Source organism: Clinocottus analis, unplaced genomic scaffold (genome assembly GCF_023055335.1).
Source record: "Clinocottus analis isolate CAN_PGR_092001 unplaced genomic scaffold, fCliAna1.0.p SCAF_2, whole genome shotgun sequence".
Taxonomy (NCBI): Eukaryota; Metazoa; Chordata; class Actinopteri; order Perciformes; family Cottidae; genus Clinocottus; species Clinocottus analis.
This window is the reverse complement of record NW_027175931.1, coordinates 21,361,164-21,376,613: the sequence shown is the minus strand read 5'-3', so window position 1 is coordinate 21,376,613 and position 15,450 is coordinate 21,361,164. Positions and strand designations below refer to the sequence as shown.

General features: G+C 38.0%; 1 protein-coding gene across 2 annotated transcripts; it reads left to right on the top strand.

The window, feature by feature from the left end:
* The first annotated feature begins 600 nt into the window (after positions 1–600).
* LOC137790204 (uncharacterized) lies at positions 601–13,642 on the top strand. Of its 2 annotated transcripts, none has more exons than XM_068584193.1 (10): positions 601–803; positions 2,464–2,617; positions 3,863–3,969; positions 6,624–6,700; positions 6,973–7,189; positions 7,430–7,545; positions 7,830–7,941; positions 10,175–10,376; positions 10,923–11,243; positions 11,975–13,642. In XM_068584193.1, the coding sequence occupies exons 2-10, from the start codon at positions 2,511–2,513 to the stop codon at positions 12,108–12,110; spliced, it is 1,395 nt and encodes a 464-aa protein (XP_068440294.1). In that variant the 5' UTR covers positions 601–803; positions 2,464–2,510; the 3' UTR covers positions 12,111–13,642. The 2 variants fall into 2 exon arrangements, with proteins under 2 accessions (XP_068440294.1, XP_068440295.1); XM_068584194.1 differs by having other exon boundaries at positions 2,434–2,617.
* The last annotated feature ends 1,808 nt before the right edge of the window (positions 13,643–15,450 follow it).

The window sequence follows — 15,450 nt, the reverse complement described above, 5'->3', positions numbered from 1 at the left end:
TTGAAAACATAGCAACCATGTGAAACCAGCTCAAGGGTGGCTTTCTCAATGACATTTATGAAAGAAAGAAAATGAGATTTGTGTATTTTCAACTTCATTGTAGAATATTGTTTATGTTGTATCTATATTTTAGCTTAATACATAAATGAATTGTTGCCTGTGTCACATGGTGTTCTTTGTCCTGTACGTGGAAACAATTGACTGTATTCAGTTGCTACATATTTTACTGTGAGCATTTTGAAGATTTAAAAGATCTTCAAAGTGGTTCAAAAGTGGTTAAATGTGTTTTCATCAATCATTTGTAGATGTTAATCCATATTTCACCAGGATTTGCAATTTTGTCTTTCAACTGAGAAATATGGTAGTTTCTTATAAGCCTAAATGATCAAGATATACTATTATTAGCGTCACGCCTGCTCCACCTCCAGTAAATAAGCCAACGTGTCGCGTGAGATCAGTTTGAGAGACGGCGAGGAAGATAAGGAAAATGTAGAAACTTGAACACTTTGCATTTACAGTTTCTTACCATCCCCTTCCTCTTTTCTCTTCCGCTGCATGTGAGAGTGCATCACATCAGTGTGTGTCGGGGTGTTTGGCGGTCAGGTCCTATTTAACCTTGTATGAGCCAATTGCCAACAGACTGGAAATGAAGCGGCTGTGGAGTTTCCACCGCTCACCACACAAAGAGCGCTCTGCCTGTGTTTAATGTCTCAACTAAACTTTAAGGAAATAATTCCTCCTTTACCAGCCAAAATGGAAGCTTACAGACATCAGATTTGAACGTGAACACCTGCATGAGAAAGGTAAGCGTACAGCATGAATTAAACGCGTTAGAATTGATTAACTTTTGAAATAGAGCAATTTGCTGCAGTGTATTGGTGAGAATAGCCATTTGGTGGAAAAGCGATAACACAAGTGGTTACCAATACATTGAAGATGGCAATTAGCAGTTTCTACAGTAATATTTTAAATAAAAATAGTTTATATGGTGTGTTTTTTAAGTATATCTGACGACTTTAATTTCTTACAACCAATGATGCATGTGTATAAAGAAAACAGAAACGGTATTAAAGTATTCATTACATAAAGGGTTCATTTGCCAAAAAGTCATATATATTGTTATTCATTTTCATAAACCCTGTTAATTGTTGCGCAATTCAAGGACTATCACTTACACTGTGTGTATTTGTTATTTTTTAAGAATGACCTGTTTTAGCTTTAAATATTATGTTTTTGCTTTTAATATTATATAATTATGTCAGCAAGACTTTTGATTTCATTTGTTTATTTTTTTTCTGCTGCAACAAACGGAAGTTGATAAAAAAAATGATAGGGGAAATATCACTTTGAGGGTTGCAGTATACTCTGTACACCATAACCACAAGCATTTTTCTGTTGAAAAGACTTTTAAAAAAGACGCCAATGCCAAGGTTAACAGTAGGTTTAAAATTGGCAACAAAAAAAAAAACTTTACTTTTGAACCACTTTGAAGCGTCTTTTTTAACATCACACTTACATGAGTCATTCTTGGAACAGTCATATAGTTTTATTTGTTAGGTGTTGACAAATCATTTTCTTGCTTGGTTATTGTGTTGCTACTTTCTTCTAGTGGCTTCCTCTTTGTCTAACTTCCTCTAAAGCCACCAAAATAGCTTAGGCTAACAAGATAGGCTGTGGCTAGCTTGCTATGGTACGCATGTGGTCTTGGTGCTAACGTATTAACTAAAACAATACTAACATTAGAATTTCACCCACTCAAAAAACTAGAGCACAGGACTTATTTAGCCATTTTAGCCCTGAGCACCCCAAACCGAGCAGCGACCATTATCAGACAAGGAAATAAAAAAATAAGTCATGGGGAATTTCTTAAAAGGTCGCCGGAGCCACAACTTGACTAACTTCATTTAAATTGCTGAAATACAGCAAAGCCTTGTGGAAACTATTTTTGGGAAATATTGCTCAGATCATGCTTGATGTTCATAGTTATGATCAAAATGTTACTTTTCACAGATAAATTCTGAAAAAAACAAGTATTACAACTCATTTGAGATTCATATGACTACTTGAACAGACATTGAGGGGCTCTCCACACCCCTCAGGGAGAACTCTGGGCTAAAAAGGTTAAATCAATCAATACATTTTTTGCCGGAAATACAATTATGTATTATAGAAAGAAAATTGGAATCTGCAAAAATCGGTTTCTGATATCATCAGACTTTCAAAATATTGGAAATTGGAATAAGTCAAGAAAATTACAATTACATCTCTATTGCTTTTCTATTGTGTGATTAGATTAATATTTCTGTCCAGGCCTTAAGAAACTTCTACTTTTACTCTTTTTACATGGCTTTGTTTGTTTGTTGCCTACTTCTTTCTCTATTCAGTGAGTCTCAATATGCAAGAGATAAGAAAATAATCACTCACTTACTTCAGCTTGTTCAGGTTTCTATATCTGGCTCACAGAGACGTCGCTAAGCTAAAACCAGTAGAACTGAGGTCAAAGATTTGTGATGGGCAACAACCAGCTTCTGCCTCAAAGTAAGAAGTTCAGATGGTTGGTGTACACCAGTCCTGTCATCACCGTCCTCTCTCTCTCTCTGCTGCTGTGGACCTACAGGTGGGTGAAATCAACAAACTTCTCATATGTAGGATGGACTTCATATTGGAACTAATTTAGTACTACCTCTAAAATTGTTGACAGCTTAGGTTGAGAAGTCAACATTAGTGTGACTTTCACCAGGACTATCTTAAAGTGTTTCACTTTATCTATTTGTATGTGTGTTAGAGTTGAATGTTTTTCCCACAAGAGTAAAACATACTTTTACAAACCCTATCACTTATTTTACAGGATTTTGCACTATAAATAGCATTTGATTTTCATACTGATGCTTAATAAACTTGTCTGACGATATATGTGAGAATTTTTTTGTGGATTAGATCTTTCACCAGTTTTAAAATCTTCAAATTATTAATAGAATATTTAGCATGGCAGTGTAGTTATTTTCTTCCTTCAACACTCCACCTGTTGAACGCTGCTCTGCACTTTGATTCATAGATGGAGATGTGAATGTCTTGTTGAGGAAGTGTACTACTTATGCATAATAAATAAATGGAAAGATTAGCAGCAGCGGAAAGGCTGACCCAGTTGTCAAATAGGTTTATCCTTTTTCCTTCAGGTATTTGTTTCACCGACAAGATTGTTTTTGGGAAAAGGGAGTGCATTTGGGCCGTATTTCCTTGACAGAGACGAAGGAAGACTAACTATTGTTTCCCCGATAAGCACAAGGTGTCCAAGTTATTTCAAAAGTGTGTTTGTGTGTGAGTGTTCCTGAATAAATCCTGGTCTATATCCAAGCCATATCAGACATAAAATGTTAAATTTGCATGTATTGCTTCGTGAGTTACTTCCCCATCTGACATTAAACATGAAAGGCTGCAAGCTTTCGCTGTGAGAAACTGTTATCCCGTCTTCAATATAATTTAATATAAAACAAATGTATAAAACAACATGTATGTTGTGTCTTTACAACCTTTATTCTTTGTTATTTCTCAAGATGTGTGCTACATTTGAGTGGGAACCAATCAACTGTTACAGTACTACCTCCTTTACCCTCAGTTGACAAGAGTCATAGTCACTGGTTTTCGTTATTTGAGTGTAAATGTTGTTTTTAGGAAAGCCTCTTTTGTTTCTAAAGATGAAGAGAAAAATAGAGAAAAACTATAGTAGAAGAACAATTGGCTTCAGAATCAGAATCCTTTCCAACCTCTTGACTTGTTCTTTGAACTCCAGTTGGCATTTTTTTAAGGAAATATGATACATTTATATGACACAATATGACACAAATTTTCTTTGGATCCACAGGTCCGACAGTGCTTTCCAGATCTGGACCCAGTATTACCGAGCAACCAGAGAGCCTCAGATCCCAGTGCAGCCATCAGAGCCTCCAAAACATGTTCTAGTAGAAACAGGTAACTGCTGACTGCTGCACAAAGTTTTAGGAAACGTACAATGTCTTTGTCTGACATCTGTCCCAAAGAAAACATTCCTTTCCTTTTCCTGTTCTCCTTAGCTGTTGTGTATTATCTAACTTCCTATTTCCTGTTGCTAAACCTTTCGCTTGTTTTTCTATGTTTGATGCAAAAATGAACATTTATTGCATTTACATCACTTTTTTTTTTTACAATTATCAGAATATTTGAAAAGGCATCCTGGCCTTCTTTTATGACTGTGCACATACATACTTTATAACATAACAACAGGTAAATATAAGTATATGATGTGTATATGCCATAAAGTAGGTGCGGCATGACCACTGAGTCACCCAATGCAGGCTATGATAGGAGGCACAATAACAGCTCGTTTACTTAAATGATTGTGTTAATGTCAGCCCCGCCAACACAATGCATGTGCAAGTGTGCATGTGTGTGTATGGTGCCGTTAGAAGAGCAAACATTTCTTCATTGTATGTGCTGTGTGTGTCTGAGGATTTCTGTGAGGCGGGCTTCTTCATAGCCGATGCAGCTCAGTTTTACTGCTGACTTAGGGAGCAGTTTCTAGGTAACACTGTTTGAGAGGGCACTCCCGGTTACCTCACCTCCCGGTTTGGTTCTTGTAGGCCGCTATGTTTGTTGAATATAGCATTGCGCTTGGTGTAATATTCTGTGACACTTTCAGCAGCTGGTTGTCTGCAGGCTGTTGATTGGCTGGTAGTGAATACAGTGGAGTGCATGCTGAGATCCGGATCCATCCTGTTCATTAAGGGATAGAGAGAAGAAGTTTTCTGCTCCTGTCAAGGCATTGTGTCACATCATTTACACAATTACTTCCTTTCTGTTTCATCTTTCTACCTTTTTAAATACACTCTGTGACTTTCAATTATTTCCAATTGTTTAACCTTCATTTTTCTAAGTACTTTTCTGTCCGTCCTAAACAATATGATTGTCAGAAAAACCACATGTACTTTCCCATTCATTTAGATGTTGACACTTAATTTCTCCGTACTTATTCTTCATAAACTTGACATTGGGTACTTCAATCGGAGTACCTGGTCTTTTCTTTGACCCCATGTTCTTTAATGTGGTAGTGTACACTATTCTTCTACAAACACAGTTGTCACCGTGAGTTTCTAAGTTGGTTTATGGTACAATAAGTAACAAATCCATACTCTTGGACACATTTATCTTTACAGCCTCTTTGTCTCTTTAGTTTAAAGGACAGCAATGTTTAACGTTTATCACTGTTGAATATCTACCAAACATTTCCCCGTCCTCCCTTCACTAATCTGCTCTAATGACGCACCCCCTGTTCAAACAAAAGATCCTTTAAAAATCAGCCAATATCCGCCATAAGCCAACAAAACCAGATGGGGACAAGATGGTAAATGGACATGTACTTTTAAAGCAAATGTATAGTCTTCCGACCACTAAAAGTGATTAAACACTAAATGACATCATTCATCCATTCACACCCATTCATACACTGATGGCAGTGGCTAAGGTGCCACCTGCCTGTCTGGAATAGCTAACATTCATAGAACATTCACACATCCGAGGCACAGCTCCTGGAGCAATTTGCTAGCATAACCAGGGTTCGAACCGCCTACCTTCTGATTGAGGGATGACCCGAAATCACCCTAAGATAAAAATGTCAATGTGCACACTATTAAAAATACAATATGGTTGTTCTGAATCAAAAAATAAATATTCAGCGACCTTGTTGTTGGGCTCAAAACAGCTCCATCAGGATTCCAGTGAAAACGATCAGGAGCCGGTTTTCTCATCGCCGGGGATCGGTCCTCTCATCCCTCAATATGTCTTATGTCTTATGGAGGTAGAGGCAGGAGGAATTTTGTAAAACAGAATTATTGTTGATGAAATCATTTAGCCTTGCAAGATTAGGCACAGCCCTTGAGTCTCAATGAATCTTTAGAAGTGTGCACCACAGAGTTAAGTCACACTCAGTTATATAGATAGTGAACATGTGGTTGGAGTGGAGGGAGGGGGGGTGGGGGGGGGCATGTATTACGATGACTAAGTCTGCGTAGTCACATGACATGCGGATGTATCCATCTTGCCATTCATTTATGACCTGTACGTGACGTACTTTATTGCTTAACAGCAGGTGAGTGTGTGTGTATATGCTATTGAGCAGCTGCTACATAACCACTGAGTCTTTCAATGCAGGCAATGATACATACTAGGCACAATAACAGCTTGCATACTAGTTCACTTAGATAAGAATATAAAATACAAACAGCATATGTATAACCATTAAACTGAATGTCTGTCTCTGGAGCTGTTGTGAGCTCTCTTTCCAGTAAAGAAGTCTAATAGTGGCGGAAAGGGAGGCAGAGGGACCACAGACTGAGCTAGCTTTAGTGTTATGTGTAGAATAAGACCATTCTATTGTTGGCTAACTTTATTAGCTTAACATTCATACAACACCGAGACTGTAACTGACTGGGTTCGTACAACTCCAAGTGCGGACTGCGGACTGAACACGCCCCCCTCTGATGTCACATACACCTGATCACTCCGCTCTGTATGACAATAAAATAGTACCATTACAATACACTAGCTAGCTAATTCTTGTCTCGTTTGTTTTGTCTTTTTCACTCATGCAGCTCCCTTCATGGCAGTCACAGGGACAAAGACACTGCTGGTGTCCGCTTATCTGGAGCACCGCACAGGCAAAAGGGAGGTTAGTAAAGAGAGCCACGCACCAGCTTATGTTTTACTTCCTCTAATGCTCACTGGTTGCAACATGGACCTTAAAACTATTTAGATAGTAGGAATGTAAACACTAAAACATTGTGTGACTAATGTACACAAAAAGAAATTATATGACATATAAGTGTAATATAGTGAAATAGCTGTGAAATAGGTAAAATAACATTTCACAATGCCTGGATACAAATGTAGGTTTCAAGTGTAAATCTTCCCCATAACATTGTACATCTTCTCCCTTGCCAGGTTCGTCTTATTGCTGTGGTGCTGAGGAGTGAGGCAGTTGCCTATCACTGTGTTTTCCGGTGTGAGGAGAAACTGCACATCTCCGAAGGTTTCAGTGAAATCCACACTGATCACTTTGGCTTTGCATATGGGACAGCGGACATCATGTGTCCTCTCCCCTCAAGCTGTGAGACCCCATCTCATATCACTGTGACGTCTGCTCCACTTAACTTTCAAGGTAATGAAGGGTTCTGCACACCATGTATTTGACTTTGCTGGAAGCAGTTCACTAAGGATGGTAATGCCGATCTGTTGCTCTACCGCTTTGGTCGAGACCCGAATGTCTGGCCAGAAAATCCAAGGGGGCCAGAAAATAAATCTTGCCGACTTTGGTGATCCTCTGACCTCCAGGAAATCATAGTTTTTATACATATTTTGTTGTTGTTCCAAACTGTAATTCTTTTCTCTGGACACTAAGATACACTTTCCGAAGAATTTTTGGAGGTGAAGAACCTGAAGGCGCAGACCGACTCCTTTCTTTTCAACTTCACCGTCTGCCTCTCCACCATGTTCGATTTCACCAACGTGCTGCAGGTATAACGTTACTTTGAATTTACAGTTTTTTCCAACCTTTATTAAGACCCAAATTGGTAATAAAGGACTTGTTTACTCAAGTATGCTGACAAAAATGGCCAGACATGAGAAATAAAGAACAAAATAAGACAGGGTTGACAAACTCGGCTCTGATTTTTATTTCCCCACAATAATATTTCAATAATGCTTCTACTATTTGGCTTTAATAATGACGAAGTCCAATACTTTTGTCTTGTACCTAAGTGCCTCTAGTGAGCCAATAAAATATCTGTGTTGCCTTTCAGCTGGTCCAGAGTTTGGAAATGCTGCAGTTACTGGGGGTGAACAGAGTTGCTGTCTATAAGACCAGCAGCAGCCCTGAAACACAGCGCATACTGGACTACTACACTTCCAAAGGTGGAGTATTGTGTGTGATTATGTTTCTTAGTTCACAGCACAAGCAGCAGCAGTGGTATTTTATCCAGCCATCTGTTTTTCCCCACCTATCCTCTCAGTGTATGAACAGTGAGCAGAGCAGCAAAAACTCCCTTTCCCCTGCATTGATGTCCTTCCTTTAGCTCCCCAGGAGGAGGATGAAAAACTGTTCCAACGTTCAATATCCTGCTTTCCAGGTCCAGGATTGCATTGTTTCCTCATTAGCTAGAAATCCTCCCTTTTTTTTTTCAATAGATGTAACTTGTTTTCCTGTCTTGAGACATTCTATTATCAACATGAGTTTGAAGACCATTCAACCGTAAATATCATGTCCTGAAACTGGATTCATGTGTCTACACAGTGGGTTTATCAGAGATTGTAAAAGCAGCAGCCTGCTGCTGGAAATATGGAGACTGAACAGTTCAATAAATGTGTCGCATGTGGTGACTTTTGTAGATGCATTGTTGGTGAACGATCACAATCAGCTTGAACCTCACAGATACAAAACATTGTGTTTTCTGTGGCTTCACAATAAAAGCCACCACATGTTTCCCTAGTTTTGTGCTTTACATACAAAGTATTTGTCAACGTCCTACTCGAGTGTGATAAAAGGCATATATAGGTTCTGAAATCAAGCTTCAATAGGACAGACGGCAACCTCCTTGACTGGTCAGAAATAACCAAACTGAATATTGTTGATGTTTTTGTAGGTGTCAAAACATCGTACAAATGTGCTCTCACATCAGCCTTAACATTTCCCTTATTATTATTATTATTATTATTATTATTATTATTATTATTATTATTATTATTATTATTATATTGTAGCAACCTGTGGGAACTAAAGCTACCAGGCGTTATCTAACTTGTTTGAATTTACTGTGGGCCATAGCTTATGCCAAAAACAACGGCGCAAAACGTTATCTTAACATGCTGAACAATCCGCTCTTAGACTAACTCTCAACAGATTAGCAGAACAACAACATCCCTCCCAACTCTCTGACAATCCCAAGTATGCCCACTCGCACCCCCCATCCTCAAGCTACCTGTGTGTTTATATAATACAGAGATGTGTCGGGCACTACTCTCTACGCTCGCAGGATTTTTTAATGCTCACTGTCCCAAAGGCCAGAACGGAAATGGGAAAGAGAGCTTTTGTGTACTCTGAGTTTTGAAACTCAAAGAATTGATAACACTGACTGCTTTTAAATCTAAAATCAAAGAAATAGAGGCTGGTTCCAAAGCATGTAAGTGTTTCCTGAATTGACTCATTACGTCACTGTCTCTTAGTTTTTCGTTCTTTTAACTCGTCTGGTTCTATGTTTTCTGTTTGTAACTATGTGTTGTTTATGCTGCTGCCTGTCTTGGCCAGGTCCCCCTCGAAAAAGAGATTTTTAATCTCAATGGGACTTCCTGGTTAAATAAAGGTTAAAATAAATGTAAAAAAAAACATTGACAGATTTAACAGCTTAACTGGTTATGAGACCTTCATTAAACTTCTGATCTCAATAACTACAATAACCATTCCTCTTATCTGGAATAAGAAAATAACACTTCCAAGATAGTAAGTTAACAGTGTGTGACTCAGTCTGTTACAATATTTTATCAGCAACGTCAACAGCAACGTGAGGTAATGATAATTAAAGTTATGAGCAAATCAAAAGTCCGACAGAGAACAGGCGGACAAAAGCCCTCAATTCACAGGATGAGGTTGGTCTTATAGACTGGAAACAGTGGCCAGAGCATATTTGAAAAGTTTGTATTCAAGGTTTTTAGCCAGATAACACTTATTTTTAGCCCAAACCATGATCTTCTTCTCCATGATAACTCCTCCCATGTGCTTGGTCAGCTGCATTTGGCTTTCAGCTCCCACCAACTAGGAACACTGAAAGAAAAACAACACAACAACAACACAGAGCACACAAGCTCTGGGAGAGGCTGTCACAATACATCATTTATTGGAAGAAAGCAAGCAATTCTATGTAAAATCAGAAAAGCTAACTCCCTTATGTACCCAAAATGGAATTCATAACCACATTTTCTCGCCACTGTGATGCTTTGACTGCGATGCTTGACTGTTGAGTCAGTCTCCTTTGATTGAATTGTTGAATAATTGACTATGCAGGCTCACTTGGTAATATCCCCGGATATAATAAAGGTGCTGAGCTAAAACCACTTAACTGCTGACACGTGTTCACTCATGTCTCCTGCTTAGGTCTAGTTGAGGTGATTCCTTGGTCTCTGTCAAGATTTCTGAATGTATCTCGAGGATGGCTGCCCTTACACGGTCCAGGTGACCTCCACTACTTTGGGCAGATTCCTGCTCTTAATGACTGTGTTTACAGATACATGTACCAATCCAGATACGTGGCCCTGCATGATATGGATGAGCTCATACTGACCCAGTCAGTCAAAAGGTAGCACAATATTTAAGAAACTACTTGAAATAAGATGTTTTTGGATAAGTTAACTTTTAGCGGGGATGATGCCTGCAATCACATTAAGTTCCTTATCAAGTTTTCACAGTACACTGACATAAAGTAACATCTCAGAACACACACTCCTGAAAAGTGATTAGTAGTTTTTAACATTTTATACAAAGTAAATAAAGCATTACTTTTGGCAACCTTTTTGTGGGGATAACAAACAAATATACATAAGTACATTTATAAAAAAGAAATTACCCATTTATATACGTGTTCATGTCATAAGAGATTTTTCTGCAACTTCAAACAAAGTGTAAATGTATGTGATTACAATGACCTGAGAATTATCCATGTTAATACAGCAGCTATTGATGTCTCATAAGAGGAGTTTTAACTAATTACAAATGTGCTTCCAACTTCATTATATGATGTTGTTGTGTGTTATAAGGCATTTATTAATAGTTTATCTACTGCTTTTGAATATGAATGTGTAAAAACAAGTTTTCATGTGTATTCTTTTCATCATTCAATTACCAGTTGGTTGGAGCTGCTGCCTCTGCTGGAAAATAAATATGGCGCTGACAAGTGTTACATGTTCGAGAATAACGTATTCCCCATCAACGTCACGCCTCAGCCCACCTCCCAAATTCAGCCCCTGCAGAACTGCTGGCAGAATGTGTCAGGGGTGAACATCCTGGCGCACCTGTACCAAGAACCCAGCTTCAAAAGACGCTACGAAAACTTCAAGATAATTGTCAACCCCCGAGCTGTGTTTAGCGCAACTGTCCACGGACTGTTGAAATCACTCAATGGCTGCTCCATGGTTGACAGGAAAATAGCACGGATGTACCACACAAGGTAGACTGATGGTTGTATACCTTCTAATCAATTCAGGTGTGTGAGTCAGTGGTTCATAGCTGCTTGTTTAACCCTCGAACACTAACGTTAAAAATAGTTACACTATCACTAACGTCGGGTGAATTTCACCCGATACCTGATAAAATGTACTTCTTATTGAATATATTCAAATACAACAATACAAGGCAAGTTGAAGTACTCTTCTTTTATTTTACACTATAGAACTAGTCCTGACAAAAGACTCAAAATCCAGTGAAAAATTAGGGAATCATCAATTAAAGGAGCTATGAACTTGTTTTTTGGTCCACGTGTTCCTGGGAAATGTGAGTATTGTTCTGTGAAGGAAAAGTCTCCCTTCAACGTTAAAACCCATCCCGAAAAAATAATCACACACTTTAATCAACGTTGGGTGAAAATGACCCAAACACATATTTGTAGAAAAAACAGTGATCGGAGCAGGAAGACACGCCCACCTTCAATAACGTCTGTGAGCAGCAGGAACCCACGCAACTCAGACAAAAGCAACACAATTAAAATAACGTAACAATTGCTTGAATGAAAGTCACCCGATGTTAGTGTTCTAGGGTTAAAGAGTACACTATTTATAAAACAGAACCACCAGTCTATAGTCACGGTTTGCATTTTAGCAAATGTTTCCACCACTTTCTATGGTGCGAGTATCTTGCTCAGTTTGTATGTAACTGTCATGCCTCTGTTTCCTGTTTGTGCAGAGCTGCTGTACAACTCGAACTGACACCAGACCAGCTGGTTTATGATGGCCGACTGCTGAACTACATGGCCCAACTCATACCAAATGTCAACACTGTATTCAGAGAGAGTGGACTTCTGCCAAAGGAGGTGCAATAGCCTGTGTGTGTGTGTGTGTGTGTGTGTGTGTGTGTGTGTGTGTGTGTGTGTGTGTGTGTGTGTGTGTGTGTGCTAATTTTGTAGACTGTAGATTAGCCTTTTGGGGAATGAGAACATTTGGTTATCTTCAAGGGTTTTAAGAGTGGATGTTCTGGTTACTTAAGGATCCCCTCGGTGATGTTTTAAGACAAAAACAAATACTCTGCTTTGAATATTGATTTCCACGTCCAGCGAGTGAATGTGGAAAGAAACTACCAACACAGCATTCTGATGAGTGAAGCTCAAATAACCACTTGAAGGAACAAGAAGTGACACATTGTTTTTCCTGAAGGGGGACTTTAGGATTAAAATAAGGTTCAGGTTAAAAGATAATTCATCTTTAATACAGATTGCACTTTATTCCCATGAGCAAGAATTACATTCTACTCAGTTAATTAACAAGGTCTATTGATGGTCTAACAGCATTCTCACATAGGGGTTGTTGTTGTCCATGTGGGACAATGCTCAAAATAATTCAAAGAGGGTAAATAAGTTTTGATTTCAATTTGTGTGTAAGATGACTCCAAGACTCCTAGTTATTTTTTATTTTAAATTTCTTTGGGTCATACAATTTAAAATATTTCAAAAGTTACAGTCTTGCTCAAATGTGACAAAGGTACCACTGCATGCAAGTTGTTTCTTATCAGTCAAAAGTGTGACTGTCTAACTGTCCTCTGAGGACACACACCCACAAAAAGGCACTTTACAGAAGCAGTATCTACACACTGTTTCTCACTGCAAAGAAGTCTAGTCTTTACAAGAATAGAAATACAAAAAAAGATGTCTTTGTTTGTGTGTGTGTGTGTGTGTGTGTGTGTGTGTGTGTGTGAGAGAGAAAGTCACACATATAAAACATGTGTCTTAAAACTTAAGTGCATTTAAAGGTCTTGAAGAAAGCTTTGTCTTTGTGACTTAGGGAGACAAACAAATGTATATTTGACCATATTTTAAACTCTCAATGACTTTCAATTTAAAAGTCAATGAGTCTGGTTTGTGGTTGACAACTAATCGCTTGTTGAGTGAGCAGAGGTTGTGTGACTTCTCAGTTTTGTGGTCAGTGAGAAAGCACAATGCACTGCACCCTCAATTAATCTGCTTTATCAGGACTGCATTTTTATTTTCTTGGGTGATTGATTAGTTATTGATTCAATTTAGATAACATTGGACTGTAAAGAATACATTTCAGTAAACGTACAGTAAATGGTTACCACAATCATGTCCTGGAGTGTAGGTTTTCAGTTGTTTCAGTTTAAGCATTGTTCTAAATTCTTGAGTGAAAATAACACTATGAAATTGTACTGATTTATCAAAAGTTTATGATTTCAATATAAATGAACATCTCTATGAGAAATATCAAGGATTTGTTTACAAAGAAGCAAAATAAAAGGAGTGACTTGAAACTGTTGCTGCATACATTAAATATATGTTGATTAAGTTAGTGTGTAACTGTTGTGTAATTGTGTCTTTGACACTACTTTAAATGATTAAAACAATGTGGGATGGAACCAAATAAAATGTCCTGTTGTCTTTCTTAATATATACGTTTTAATTTCACAGTTATTAATTGAATGTTTTATCATGAATACACAGGATCCTTGTGTCAATTTTGATCCTGCTCCTTTGGTTATTCTTCTTTCTTTTTTGCCATTTCACTATTTTCTTCCTCCATCTTGTGTTACCTGCCTCTCTTCTCCTTTCAGAATCCTAGCTTTGTCTGTTTCGCACCTTTGTGATTGACAGCCTCGGCCCTTATTGGATCCACCTGTATCTAATCACCCACACCTCCACAGAGTATGTGTAATCCCAGTGATCCCCTGTCTCTGTGCTAGTTTGTCTTTGTCCTCGCTGTCGAGTGTTCAAGCGATTTCTTTGGGTTTTTGTGATTGCGGCTGGTTTCGCCTCATCCCTGCTTTAATGGGTTGGCTGATATGCTGACAGATGTCCTCTGTACCAAAACTGATTGAGTAAAGAATGTCTTTCTACATCTTATCTTGTTGTCTGTGCTGTGCAGTTGCATCCTGTTTTACCCTGTGACATACTTTTAGGCAGATATTTAGAGAACAACTAGACAACATTCTAAGTGTCTTGTTGACAATAATCAACATCTGAGATAATTAAGAACCAGCTGCACTCAGAGAAAAAAATATCTGCAAATGCTGGGGACACCTGTACAGAAGAAATGCATGATGGTGGGTGTATGGTCAAACATGACAATTTACCTTGATGCATTTTCTAATTGTGACCACTAGAGGGCAGTGGACATTTTATGAATCATGTCAACGATCAGCTCCACTCAAGAAAACTGATTTAGAACATCTCTCAGCTGATATAGTTCTTAATTTATTAGTAATGTACTATGTTATCCCCTGTGGTTAAACATAGTCAAGATGGTCGAGTGTTTATGGAATTATGCATTGTGAGCTTTCCCGCAAGGTTGTACAACGTTAAACATGAAGACTTTTTTCTTCTTCCGCTAATTTAGCTGGCACTGAATGTGCTCATGTTATCACATGTGTGTGTTGTAATAAATTCTGAGTTTTGTGAATAAAAACATTTATTAAATTTGTACAAAATCAGTTGACAATAAATTCCTGTTTTTTTTTTCATCTTCTTAATATCTCTTTTGTGAAATGTAATTGTTTTTAGGGAAATATTCTTCTATCAAATGATTTAAACCTGTTTTAATCATAAAATTAAGCAATTTACAGTACAATGAAGCTTAATCACAGTGTCTTAATCCAAAACATATTTACAGTATCATAATATAAAACATTGTTACAATATAATGCAAATCTTCTTCTTTCATATGCAGAATCTGTAGACAATGGGACAGGATTTTGATGTCGGAAATGTTCTGGTTTCTTTTTGTAGTTGTGTTGGTTATCAGGTAAACGGCCTTGTAGAGAGCAAAAGAGACTCGGAACCCAACGGCTATCTTCTGTTGATCATATTTAGATCATTATTAGGTTGTAGGCTGGTAAAATGTGGAACAATCTGGTCGTACACAATATCACACAACTCCAACTCCAGTCTGCCATCTTGAAATTGGACTGTAAATGATGAGCAGAACATTTTAAAGGAAGTCCTCTGGCTTCACCGGAACCCCACAAATATAGACCCTTTTCTTTCAGAGGCCCATGATTGTCAGATCGGTAGACAAGGGGTTCTGCGATTGTAATGAAAAGGACACAAATGGCACAAGCATGGTAAAAATGTGAACTCTAAAACATAATTTAACACACACATAGAATAAAATGTCTTGTAGTGGTATGCAACTTTAATATTAGTTGTATTTCACTCA